This window comes from Hyperoodon ampullatus (assembly GCF_949752795.1).
Source record: "Hyperoodon ampullatus genome assembly, chromosome: 10".
Taxonomy (NCBI): Eukaryota; Metazoa; Chordata; class Mammalia; order Artiodactyla; family Ziphiidae; genus Hyperoodon; species Hyperoodon ampullatus.
The window spans coordinates 96,888,624-96,902,654 of NC_136923.1; the positions used below are offsets into that span (position 1 = coordinate 96,888,624).

Genomic DNA, 14,031 nt, shown 5'->3' on the forward strand with positions numbered 1-14,031 from the left:
AACGTAAAGAGCCAGAAAGCAGACCAGGAGCTACCTGGGGCCAGGAATGGAAGCGAGGACTGACTACTAAAAGCTCAGGGAAATTTGGGGGGTAGGATGGACATGTTCTATAACTGGATTGTGGTCAGGGTTGCACAACTCTATAAATGTACCAAATATCATTGAACTTATAGTGGGTGAATTTTACTGCATGTAAATTATACCTTAACAAATCTGTAAAAATATATATATATTGTATAGTGGTTTGACTGAGGCAATTATAAACTACTGTCTGGAGACTGACAAAGGCAATCTCTCCATGAAAGAGCATCAAATACAAACAGTGCAAACTCCGCCTCGTCCAGGATGTTAGTGTGAATGCTAGGCATGTAACTTGTCACTCATATGGCATTAATTTCATCAAAACACAACAAATCAACTTAAACTATCAACAAATAAGAGGCCAAATGATGCATTTAACCCTTGTCACATAGTCACACATCTGCTTATGTATGTTAATTGAGCATTACTTACATATTCACTCATCAGATGTTTGCACAGCTGTCTGAACTTGCATGTGTAAGCCATTACGGTCTTTAAACGTCTTCAACTATAAATTTCCCAGAAGACGGAGCAGAGCTGTTGAACACCACAGTGTGTCCCACACATCACAGCAGGGCCTGCAGAACTCCAGACAGAGGCTTCTGGGTCACTTCATGACCCTACAGGCTCTTCCTTTCACCGAGAAAGGCAACGCGTTAACAGTTCCCGATTCTCAGACCATTTTTGAGCCATGTGCTAACATCAGCCAGTACCAAAGTAAAGAGACTAAGGTTCCAATGTGTTTGTGGAGAACTGACAGTGCTTTCAAAAGCATTTCTCAAACTACTCAAATAGTTATTATGAACTCAATTGAGCCTATCCTTAACATAGAGTATTTAAACTTAGGCAAAATAAAGTAAAATGAAACCAGAACACAAAAATATCATTTCCTCTATTCACCCTCATCCTACTCACTATCCCAAACCAACAGAAATAAAGAATCACTTGGAGATTAAAGAAAGTGTTGTAGGGAATACTGAGAATTCAGACCCACCAGGTATTAATCATGTTCTCAAACACCCAAGCACCAAGTGTAATGCCTCACGTGTTAGTACAGCCATTGCTCAGACGACCTGTCCCATCCCTAGGTCCGCTCACGAGGGGCAGGACTGCCTTTTCAAGCCCATTTTTCAGAAGGGCCTCCTCTCAGAGGCAGATCTGCTTCTCTGCAGAACAATCCTTCACAAGATGTACAGCATGGGAAATGGTTGCTTATGGTATGCTTCTACTCTGTGAGTTAAATGCAGTGGTGACTACGGGAACAACACAATCAAGAGAAAGGACAGTGCTCTATCTGACAGAGCAGCTGGCTCCCTCCCTGACGACCCAGGACTTTTGGGTGGGGACCCACGATCTTGGCATCAGAACATCAGAAACAACAGAATTTTTCTGGCAAGACCAACTCAGCCTCTAAGGCTCTCTTCACCTTAGAACCACAAGCAAAGGGGCTCCTTCCCAAACAGATGTGAGGCGGCAGACCCTGACGTGCTAATGCAGCAGCTCTGAGTCCCCCTGTGATTTACTCCTACAGCAGAACTCTACGGAAAGATGGAGCTTTCTGACTTACTCCCAAACAGAAAGGGGTTTATAAATAAATAATCTACTTCTCCTCTATTTCCTGGACAGGGGTCAGCCAACGTTTCCTGTAAAGTGTTAGATGGTAAATATTCTAGGCCTTGTTCAGCCATTTGCAGACCCTCGCTTTCGTAGCAGGAAAGCAGTCAGACAACATGTAAATGAATGGGCATGGCTCTGTTCCAGCAAAAACGTTTACAAAAACAGGTGGAAGGCTGGATTTGACCAATGGACTGTAGCTTGCTGACCCCTGCCTGGAATAACAGCTGTTTACAGCTAAAAAGGAAATTACAGATCGACATCACCCTGCCCCCGACCCCTGCCTACTCCCACGCCCTGTTCTCAATGAAGACACGAAATTCAAGTTACTTGCTCGAGGTCACATATTAGTTTTTGCTGGTTTGTTTGTGTGCATGAAGATAATTTTCTGAAATAAAAGAGAGAGAGAAGCAGGCGGGAAGAGAGAGAGAGAGAGACAGAGAGACAGAGACAGAGACAGAGAGACTCATTCTTTTAACCTATCACCCTATCTCCTGGATATCAACAACTCATACGGACCTAGGTGGACGCGTTTTTGGATTTTTTTTTTAAATACGCTTTTTTGGAGCAGTTTTAGGTTCACAGCAAAATTAGGCAGAATGTACAGAGATCTCGCATATATCCCCATACATGCTCAGGCTACCCCACCAGCATCATTCTCCACCAGATGGTACATTTGTTACAAATGACAAACGTACACATCACATCACCCAGAGTCCATAGTTTACATGAAGGCTCACTCTTGGTGCACAATCTATGGGTCTGGACAAATCTAGAGTGACATGTATCCACCACTACAGCATCATACAGAAGAGACTCACTGCTCTAAAGACTCTCTATGGAGAGGTTGTTTTTTAATTTCAAAGTGTTATAAAATTGTCCCTAGCCTTCTGTAAATATTCAACTTAGTATAAAGGAACTCAACTTGGTTATTGTACAATTATCATAAATAATTGGAACTACACATATCAAATCTAAAAAGTTTCCTCTCTTCTTCTTCATTAAAGTTTCAAGTTCAGTGAGAAATCCACTCTAATCAGGCAAACTAGACCAACAACCACTTCTGTATCATTTCCCCTCATTCGTTCTTCTGCAAAAGCCTCCAAACTTACTTTCTCTGTCCATCTATCCTCCTCTTCTTTAAAACCCGTCTCAAATCTCTGCCTCCTTTAGGTTTTCAAGGAGAACAAAGTTAACGTCTCCAAAAAAGTATATTCTGATTGCTTTTATCCCACTCAGATTTTTTTTTTGCTCCATTTTCCCTTTGAGAATTCCATACTGCTTGTACCACACTCATCTGAAATTATATACGTGTTGCTTTATATTGCCCTTAGATCTTTTTCATGTGTTCTAAAACTCTCTGAAGGAGGGTAACAAGGTTTATTGTTCACTGTTAAAATGAAAGACTAATAAAATCTCCTAACCCTGATCTCTCTCTGGATATAGGTCCACATATATCTAAAATAGCACATTTTTTCTATATTCTTCTGTACCTACTGCATGAGAAAAAAATATAAAATGTTTTGTTCTTTATTTTACTTAGAATTTTAATGTTGTCATTAATTTTCCCAGAAATAGTTTCTAAGCCTTTATGTCCGAAATTTCAACCTTTATGCTGAAACTCCCGTTTAAATACTGCCACTCTCCACCTTAAGCAAGACATCTTTACTTTCAACTACATCTTACCAAGCGAATCATGTAAGTAAACATCTCCAATGGAACAACTATACTTTCTCTCTTGAAGAGCTTGGAAATTCCCTTGATTGTTTGCAATAGCAAATCCAACCTGGACTACGGTCTACGTACACAACTCCAAATTGGATTTCCAACAGTTAAAGACTTAGAGGGGGGAAAAAGGTCCTTCAAATTCTGACCTGCTGAGTAACCTCAGCTCTATGTGCTAAGCTTGACAAGCTTTATTTTGTAACTGGGATGGAGAGCATTTCTAAGCTCTTACTCTAGTCAGGAAAGCTCTTTCTGCTATCCACATGAACAAGCATAGCCATGACAGCTAAGAGCAAAGGCATGGAAACCCCTAGCTGTGGGACTCCGGGTAACCAGCAACTTCTCTGTGCCTCAGTCCCATGTCCATGAAATGCGAGCAGTAACAGCAGCCATCTCACGTGGTTGTAAGGATTAAACAAACAAACACGTAAAAAGCTCTTTGAAGACAGCCTAGTACACAGACCTGAGAAGAGGTTAGCTCTTTTCATCATCATCAAAATGATACAGCACAACCTCCCTCCTGCTACCGGCCCGCAACAAACTGTTAACTGTGGGAAGCAATATGATAAGAAAAGATTTTAAAGACCATTCCACAAACGTCATCTCGAACAAGACACAAATGAGCTGCTCAAGATCAATTCCCATAAATGTCTCTGCCCAACTTTCTGATCTGTAAAATGAGGAAGATGAACTAAATACCTCAAAGGTCCGTCCTTCCCAGCTGTAAAACTTGGATAATTCTCTTGGAGAAGCGTATGAGAGACTAGCAACTGGAGAGAGAACTCCTTGGCACTGTTAAACCACCTTCCAGGTCCCTGTATAGCAGCTCAGTTCATTTTTATTGATTTTTAAACTATCAAACACTGCCCCATTGTAGCAATATGTTTAATCAACTTCTATTTGGATAATGTAACATTAAGCGGCTACATGCTGACTATCTTTTTCTTCACTGGAGAATCTGAAAGAGTTGGAAGATAAGCACATATAAATAAGCACACTTCAAAATACAAACCGGTAAATATGTTTGAGCAAATTCATACTCTAATTATATAAGCACACACAAATAATACACACACATGAACACCTAAGTACAATAAAAATCAAGTTTTGTATCAATTAAGCAGGTATAACTCTTAAACTACTATGGTTCCACCTCACATTTTGTGACTGCTCTTCCAATTACACAGTAGCCAACTAGTTTGTGATCACTGTATATTTTTTTAATACTTTTGCATAGCAGCACAGCCTCAGAATATTTTCTAGAACAAAATTCATTATAGAAAATGTCTAAGAACCTTCTGAAAAGTCTTCATTTTAAAGTTATTTTTAAAAAGGTCAAAGTTAATGCAATATTGCACCAACTATAAACTTTAAGCCTAATGGTCAAAAAGAACTTCCTTCTAACATGACGATGTGAGTACTCAGAAGAAAGGACCCTAACTGGTGATAAGTTTTTGTGCTATAGTGAAAGACGGCTAACAGTATTACAAACACCCAGTGCATTATAAGAACAGCTTTGCATCATTTGTAATTCGCACATTATTAATAGCACATTATTAATATGCAAAAAATACTGTTTAAATGTTTTAAAAGAATTCAATATATAAATGAAAAACTAAGGCACTTAATTTATTTATAAAATATTTTTTCAGATAACACAAGAGTCAACTTTAGCCCAGACTTACTCACGTTACACTGCATTCTAAAATGTGCAGCTTTAACACCTATGTATGTGACCAGGGGTTTTATGAATATTATGTATTTTTCTAGTCTATGGTAAGATAAAATTATACCTCATCAGAGCATATTTTCTGCAAAGATGTTCTAAAATAAAGTCATTACTCTGATTAATCTTATTATTACATTTTGTATTTGCTTTTAAAAAGAAAAAAGCATTTGGTTAATGTTAATAAGCATTCAAAAAGCATCAGATAAGCTCTCAACAGGAGCCAAAAAATAATTATCTAGAATTAAAAAAAAAAACAACGGAGGCTTTGCTGGATTAAGTCTTTTCTTCTATTTTTATCCTTGTCAAACTAAATAACACCAGCTACTTACACAATAGTTCCTAATAACTGCAACTGCTTTTTCACCTTTGTCATCAAAACTATATTTTAATTTATTACTTATTTTATTTCTAGCTAGTCATATATAGAATTTTTTTTTTGTAAGACATGGGGTGGCTCTCCCAACAAAATTTCTAACTTCTCAAATCTTAAGGCTGTGCTAAGCTAACATTCAAATGTGAAAAGCAATGCATAAGCAGCTGGAATTCCATCTGAAAATCATCAAAATTAAACCTATTCTACAGATTAGCTCAACAAGATAATCCCCACATAACAAGAAAACATAAAATTATATTCACAGTAAGATTTTACAAAACAATCACTGGAGTAGGTTCATACACTGATAGCAAATGAAAATATTCGATTAATGAGATTACTTCCGAAATCCCAGCTGGGTTCCTGTGGTCTCACACAGGAGGGGCCAGGGGATGGAGAGACGGTACCATATAGCGATGACCAGAGCACGTCACTTCTATCCCACGTGACAGTGATGTCAACATTTTTAACAACAGTTCAATTATAATAGAATAGAAGACCTCACAATCAGTTTCCTGAGAACTCCATGCAGACAGAACAAATAACATGTTTTACTTCATTCAACACTGTCAAAATATGAGGCAAGGTTTGAAAGAGTGAGCGGCAGCGCACTGGCTAAGAATTTTCCTCCCCAGATGACTGTCTGCACTGACATCTCCCTCCCAAATCCCAAGCCTTGAGGAGTCAGGACCGGGAAGCTGCACATCAGTAAACAATGCTGAGCACAGAGGCAGCTTCCTTTATGCAGTTACCAAAATGCAGTTAGAGGCTTCACATAGGTATTCCTCGGTGTCCTCTGTTTGCAAAGAACATGTAATTCAAGAGTTGGACATAAAACCAGTTTTTTACCAAAAGTAACAAACAGGTCTCTGGATTGAGAGTCGATCCAGTGTCAGGCACTGTCCCAACTGCCTACACTTGCCACATCATCTAATCTTCACACATTGTCTCTATTTTACCACGAGGAAACCAACACTCCCAGCTTGCCCAAGGCCACACAGCTAGTCCATGACAGCTTAAAGCCCAACTGTTTACCATTATATTAACTAAATGTACCAAAGGGATAAACTCTAGGAATCCAACAGCAAAACCTCACATAAAACAAAAGTTAATAATAACTACCTGGTTTATCTGTTTAAGGCGATTCAAACTTTATATTAGAATAGGTTACTTAATCAGAGGCGACCAAATATCACAAGAAGCATTTGCTACTTAAGGTTCAAAAACGTAAACAAATTTCATGCGTACAAATCATCTTTAACCCTCTAGCTGGCTAAAAAGCTAACACGAATGTTATTTTGTTGAGCACAGATAGAAGACTAAAACAGTCTTTTCTGACATAATTTATATCCAGCTAAGATGATAGATCTGTAGAATAATCATGATGCAATTACAAAGTACAATAAGGCACCTGTAGACACAAGCAACAGAAGCCCACTGTATACGGGGGCAGGCGGGGCAGCGTACAGGGGGAGAAGAGAGGAGGAAAGGGGAAAAAAGTCAAAGAAGTGGTGAAATCTTCTTTGGCAGCCACACGTCCCACACAGAGTAAGAAAACAGAGTAGAAGTGAGGAGGGGGAAGAGATACTGTCCAGAAAGAAGAGCAACACAGAAATGCTGGGTTTGCACGCTGAGCTCCTGAAATGGCAAATGACTATCCATCAGATTCACAGGAGAACAAGAAGGCCAGAGCGAGGCAAGTGTGTCCCAGCTAAATTCACGGCTTTGGACCTTATCTTCTAAGGCGATGGGCATCCACAGACCCCACCTGTGGATCTCGGCTATCCTCTGGTCACCCTCCCAAGTGTTACTTCTCACATTATAATAAAGCTGGCTCTCAGAGGGGAAAAGAGCTCTCGTCTTTCACAATGTGTTCAGAGCCAAATGCACTCAACCAATAAAAATGAAAAACAGCCCCACCAAATTCTCAAAATACATTTTGCAAAGGTTAATACTTAGTATTTTCCACACTGATTTCCAATCCTAAAGTCGATGAATCTTTGAAACCCTAGGCCCAAATACAACCAAAAATAGGTAACACCCATTTTCTTTTCTTCCAAAGCTTTGAAATTTTCACAGTGACGAATGGCAAAGCACAAAAACAGCCCTTTATCTTAAAATGACAGATGGAACCCCTGCAAGTCCCCAGTTCCTCCATTCCATGTTACCCAAGGGTCCCTGCAAAGACCTGGGAAGGAGGCGACGGGTAGGGAATGACTGCTGGGGAGGAAGGTGCCACCCTGCTGCTCGCGCATCAAGACCACACGTGGAGCTGGCCCTGGAGCTTGCCATACGGTGGCCAAGAGCCCCCCTCCGGGGAACCTTCAGAAATTCCTATTCAACCTCACAAAGGAAATGTCACTGTTAGACGCTACCCACCCACAGTGTGCAAGTGGGCACCAAAGACAAAGGTGGTTTATGTGGCCAAGGTGAAGAGACCAGAACTCAGCAAACCTCAGTCTCACAAACTGTACAAGTCACTCATCAGATCTAACTGACTCAGTTATGCCCCAAATTCAAGTCCTGCCCTTAACATACCAGTTCCTCTCATGCTTTTCCATTAAAGAACCTCTAGCATCAGAGAGGTGTAAACTCCGCCTCCTCGTGGGAGCACAGCCTGCGTGCCTAATTTAAATCCGTACTAACTTTGTATGCTTCTCCATGATAGAGCCCTGTACGTATTTTTCTACACTTGTATAATACTTTAACACATGAATACACACACACACACACGTGCGCATATACATATGTTCCCCCAATCCTTGCACATGCCATGGAAGCATAATAAACATATGATTTCAGATTTAAGTATAAAGCTTTAATTATTGACTTGATGACCAAGCAGAAGACAAATTCTTCACAGGCTATTTTCTAAGGAAGACTAAAAAGAGGCAACGTGTTTAATGGAAACCCCTAAGATGACAGCACACAGAGGAGCAGCGATGAGCTGGTCTTCTGACTGCGTCTCTCCCCACGGCAGAGCTAACTTTATGAGACAGCTCTTCTACAAGACAAAGCAGTGGGTCACAGGTAAAGCCAAGCAAACGTGATATTCCAACTGTATCACACAACTGAGATACAAAATACAGTCGTCCCTCGGTATCCACGGGGCATTGGTTCTGGACCCCCATGGGTACCAACATCCACAGACGCCCAAGTCCCTTAAATAAAACGGCCTAAGGCAGTTGGCCCTCCGTATCCAGGGGTTGAGCTTCTGAGGATTCACCCAACCTGTGGCTGAAAAACATCCACATATACATGGACCTGTGAAGTTCAAAATTTGCTGTTCAAGGGACAACAGTAAATGGTAAAAAATTCATTTTAGTACCTGTTGTTTCCCTGCTTACTTTAACCCCCAAACTGTGCCTAGGGACAGAGTCTTCATACACCTTTAGGAGGAAGGAGGAAACTGTAAAGGTGTTCTTGCCTTTGTCCTTTGCTTACTTGGGTTTTCCCAATGGGAACAGCTTGGCCCTCATCCTTCTCAGCTGAGTGAGCTAACTGGCTCAGACACCACCCCTTCCATGAAGTCCCCCCTCCCCTGTGCCTGGCGAATCTGCCCATCCGCCCACATGGCCTTAGCAAAGTCGCTTTTGTCATCTTGTGCTAATCTACTTTGATCCTTTCCTTAGTGGCTGAGAGTGCATAACTGACTTAGTCAAGCAACTTTTTAGACTCTCACCAATGGGCCAGAACCCAAGTTATCACAAGTTCTCTTCGAAAACTTTCAAAACATCTTAATTTCAGAAAACAAGCAAGTTTTCCTATTAAAACTTTTCACTTTGCATACTAAATTTAGACCCAGACTTCGTGATCTTTATAATCTGACTCCTCCCAATTCTCTCACTCCAATCTCCTCCCTCCCTCCCTCGTCTCCCCCCTGAGTAGAGCTTCTGATGCTCTGGTCAAGGATGGTAACTTAGAGGAGCTTGGATTCCCCAAGTTGCTTCACAAGCTCCTACCCCAGGATGAAATGCACTCATCCTGTCTTGTCAGCTTCCTGGGTAATCTCTCAGCCTTAAGAACCCAGTTCAGATGTTATCTTTCCTTCCCACCCTGCCCCTCTCCGAACCAGCCCCTGCAAAATTGGAATGTAACATGATCCCCAAACTCCAGTGTCATCTCTGAACGTCTGCTCTTCCCTCACTACCTTCTCTTTGGAGCGTCCATGGCTGATTATCATTTCATCCCTGCCACCTGGAACGGCAGCACAGGAGGGCGTTCAACAAATACCTGCTGGACTTCCCTGGTGGCACGGTGACTGGGAATCCACCTGCCAACACAGGGGACACGGGTTCGAGCCCTGGTCTGGGAAGATCCCACATGCCGCGGAGCAACTAAGCCCGTGGGCCACAACTACTAAGCCTGCGCTCTAGAGCCCACGAGCCACAACTACTGGGCCCACGTGCCACAACTACTGAAGCCCACATGCCTAGAGCCCGTGCTCCGCAACAAGAGAAGCCAACGCAATGAGAAGCCCACGCACCGCAGCGAAGAGTAGCCCCCGCCCTCTGCAACTAGAGAAACCCCACGCACAGCAACGAAGACCCAACGCAGCCAAAAATAAATATAAATAAATAAATTCACAAAAACAAAAAATAAATACCTGCTGAGTTGTACATTTATTTGATACAGAAAGGAAAAGTCTATGGCCTAAAAATCTGCATTTCTCTGGATAGCCATGTTATCTAGAATACAATAAAGGATATATTTTAAATATGAAAAACATTTAATGTTTATGACCTAATGAATGATACTTTCAGATCAATCATGCATTCATTCTTTCAGTGAGTATCTGGGCTCCTAATGAGCTGCCAGGAGTTGTGCTGGGCTAGGGTCCCTGTCAGCCCCAAGGCTGCCTTAGAGCATGTGGATCCATTGGAACAGGGCACCCTCTCTGGACAGATGAATTATAAAAGCTGAGCCCAGGACTCCAAATGCCCGCCTCAGCTGGCTGTGAGCATGGAGGCATTGCCTACAGAAGTAAATGAGAGAAAGTCCGACTTCGGGGGCTCAGATCCTAGTAAAAGAGACAGGCAGATACAGTCAGTTTCCAACATTTTCTATGTGACCCTGAAAATCAGACTTCGACATACGACACTTAACGCACTCCATCTAAATCCTCATCTCATTGAACACTGGTACTAAAATCATCAATTTGAACTCTGGCTGAGGCATCCACCTGTGCCAGCAGAGAGTTCTAGTACGCTTAGGCAGGAAATGAGCACTGTTTGCAGATTCAAGTAGGCCACGTAATTGGCCACATTTTCACTTACCACCTAACGGGGACTGGCAAAATTATTTCACCAAGGAACATTTTCAATTAAATTTGTCTGATTTTTAAGTCATTTCTTACCGTGCGTGTGCTTGAGAATATTTTTTCTGTAATTGTAAATATTTCATAAGATACTTTACTCAGTTTGGAATTATTTGCTTTAACAGTTCTTTGCTTAACACTGCTACACACTTTTATCTATTAAGTTAAATATAAAAGATAATTACCGTTTCCAGTGGATAAAGCACATTAGAATAATACAAATCTCTTAAAACTAAAAAGCTAAAAAAAGCTGACTTTCCTAATATTAAAATATCTCTTCACATTTAAGAGGAAATGCTCATGTGTTTTTGTTTTATATGAAATGTATATTATATACATACACATTTTTGACCAATTGCTTCCCTATGGAAAATAAATCAGTATACCTATTTCCTGAGTAGTTCTGCAAACAGTGGTCTGAGTTAACGTCGACTACAGTTGTCTTCACTTCTTGTTAATCTAATGTATAGACTGGTACAAAAATAAATCTCAAAAGAAGTATGGGGGAGGGGTGAAAAAAACTAATTCATGGTGCTCCAGTTGGCAAAGAATATCCAACCATTTATTTCAGCTTCCTCACTCTAAACAAGGTGCCTGTTAAGAGACAGTGAATATCAGACTTCAGTACCCACACTAATGCTTGGGAAGGCACTGTAGTTTTGTCAGATTCAATTAATTCATTCAACAAATATTTACAAAGCATCTCCTGAGAGACAGAAATTGTGCAGGGCAAGAGGAAGTGAACCACAGAAACAGAACAGGGGTCCTCGAGCCGCCGGACCATGGAGCAGGGTCACCATCTAACAAGCTGCCATCCCTGCCACCAATGAGATACTTGATTAAAGGTTGACTGTAAACCCTACTTCTATCTAATGCAGAGCCCTACCTCTTAGGTTTCTGGGATGAATCTGTTTAGTCCGAGGCATCTTCTTTGATTCAGGGGCCCCTTTTTCTTCTTAGAAACTGTAGGAAGAGCGGGTCACAAAAAGGTAGCTCCATAAACCCAATGTCCATCAATTAATCCATGTGCTGAAAAAGAAAAAAAAAAAAGGCACATTTCACTACCTTTTACTACCTTCAAAGGAAAAAGACACTTCAAAAGTTATGGCTTAATACAGCACTAATCTAAACTCAACAAAATCTCAACTAATCTAATCAAGCTGAAGGCCACTGCAAAAGATGACCTACTAACTTTTAATTAGATGTAGGACACATCATTTTGCCACTATCTGGGCTTTCCCGTGAAAAACACAGGGAAAAACAAATCACTGTACCTTTATCAAAAAAGAGTGAAAAAATTCAGTGAACTGTGTTTTAAAGCAACATTTCCAGGTACAATTAAAGTACAACATCAGGCTCTAAAAGGGTTTTGCTGTATATAGTACAAGTCTGCCCGTTTATAAATTCTTTAGGGCATGGACCACGTCTCATTCATTTTGCCTTACTGAGTTAATTCAATTAATACATGTGGTTGCTATTGAGGCTGTTCCCCAATTATTCCAGTTCTCTCTTCTAGGATCCTTTAGGACTGTTCTTTCTCCCTTCCTGTGTTTGGCTAGTATGCGTGACCAGTTCTGGCTAATTACCTGTGAGTGGAAGAAACAGGCATCGCTTCCAGGGTGGAGCACTTAGTTATCAAAGCCAGATCCCCCCAGTGCTCTTCCTCCTCTGCCATGAGACAGGCACTGTTCTAGACAGCGAGTCTGACAACACAGAGCTGAGCTCCCGCCAACCCAATGTGATCATGGAGCAGAAACATAAAGGAGATCTTTGTTGTTTTAAGCAGTGAGTTTTAGGAGTTATTTGTTACTGCAGCATAACCCTGTCCTGACGTACACGTTTTAAAAACAGCGATTTGAAATACAATGTGTCAAAACAGTAACAATCCCTAACTTAACCATCTCTTTCCCCCATAAGATCCTCAAGGATCCCTGAGCTATGAAATCTTAGTTTTAACTTCCTGCTATAAGGCTGATAAGCAAAGCCCATGATGATGATGTTAAACATGAAATTATGTTTAATCACTAAGCAAAGACACAAGAATGGAATACGAATGCTTTGTTTAAAACTTTTAAAACATCCAGTACTACAGAAAAAAACAAGAGCACCTACTGTGTGCCTGTGTACTTCCTAATTACCTAATTTAATCCTAATGATAACTGCTTAGGTAGCTATCATTTATCCATTTTAAAGATAAGAAAATTAAGACAGGAAGAGGTTAAGGAACCTACCCACGGCCAACAACTAAGAAATGTGGCACCACCTGACTCAGGTACTCTCAACGCTTATTTCCTGGCTGGAAATAGTACCTGCTCTGGGGGTTTTATTCAAGAGGCTGTATAGCACAACAAGTCATGACTATATATTTCGGTGTCAAATCACACTGGGTTCAAGGCTTACTGTGTGGCTTTGTTCAAGGTACTTAACCTCTCTGAAGATCAGATTTCCCAACTGTAAAAGTAGGAAATAGTATCCACCTCATTGGGTTGTAAGAACTAAACAATGCAGGTGCTTTGCTCACTGCCTGGCACACGGAAATATCAAATATTAATCTTCCTTAATAATGCCTATATGGGACCATAGGGCTGTATCTAATAACCAGTATAAGGTTTTAGAAATTTATGGTTTCAATACAGCAGAGAAGCAGCAGAAGGAAAGAAGGCTATGATTAACTTCAGTATTTTAACTCCGATAAGGCTGCATGTGGGCACTGCATAAAAAATATTTGCAATTTTTTAACTGCATGGTAAAGAATATGAAATATGAAGGTTCAATACCATGTACTTCATCTAGCACTGTGCTAAATGGTCTATAAAAGATATAGTTCCCCAACTCCCTGCACGAAAAACATCCACCATCCAACTGACGGAGTTTCTGATTCAACAGAGAATGTAGAGACGTCAGGGCCAAATAAACTGTATGAAGGCTTAACTCCCAACTTAACGCTTTTAAAAGGTCACGATATTTAGAAGTTTTTAAAGCGACAACTCGGACTGTAATTCAATCACGTGACACCACAAGATCCGGAGCCTGCACATAAAATATGCAAATTCCCAATCAGTAACAGCTTTCCGCTACCCAGTTCTCTGCCTACCCACTGTCCCTAGCTGTCCATCCCATGTTTAAATCCTTGTAGGGGGGGAGTGAGTCTTTCCAACGACAGCAGCACTGTAGCGATGAAGACGAGTGATG

At 40.9% G+C, this 14,031-nt stretch overlaps 1 protein-coding gene across 1 annotated transcript in view; it reads right to left on the reverse strand.

Annotated features, from left to right (window-relative positions):
• Positions 1 to 11,765, reverse strand: part of HIVEP1 (HIVEP zinc finger 1) — a gene marked incomplete at both ends in the record, with an annotated part of 134,921 nt that extends 123,156 nt beyond the window's left edge. The window contains one exon of the mRNA XM_079712756.1: positions 11,726 to 11,765. Within this exon, the coding sequence (XP_079568882.1) occupies positions 11,726 to 11,765 (40 nt within the window). The remainder of the gene's footprint in view (positions 1 to 11,725) is intronic.
• Positions 11,766 to 14,031: the final 2,266 nt, after the last annotated feature.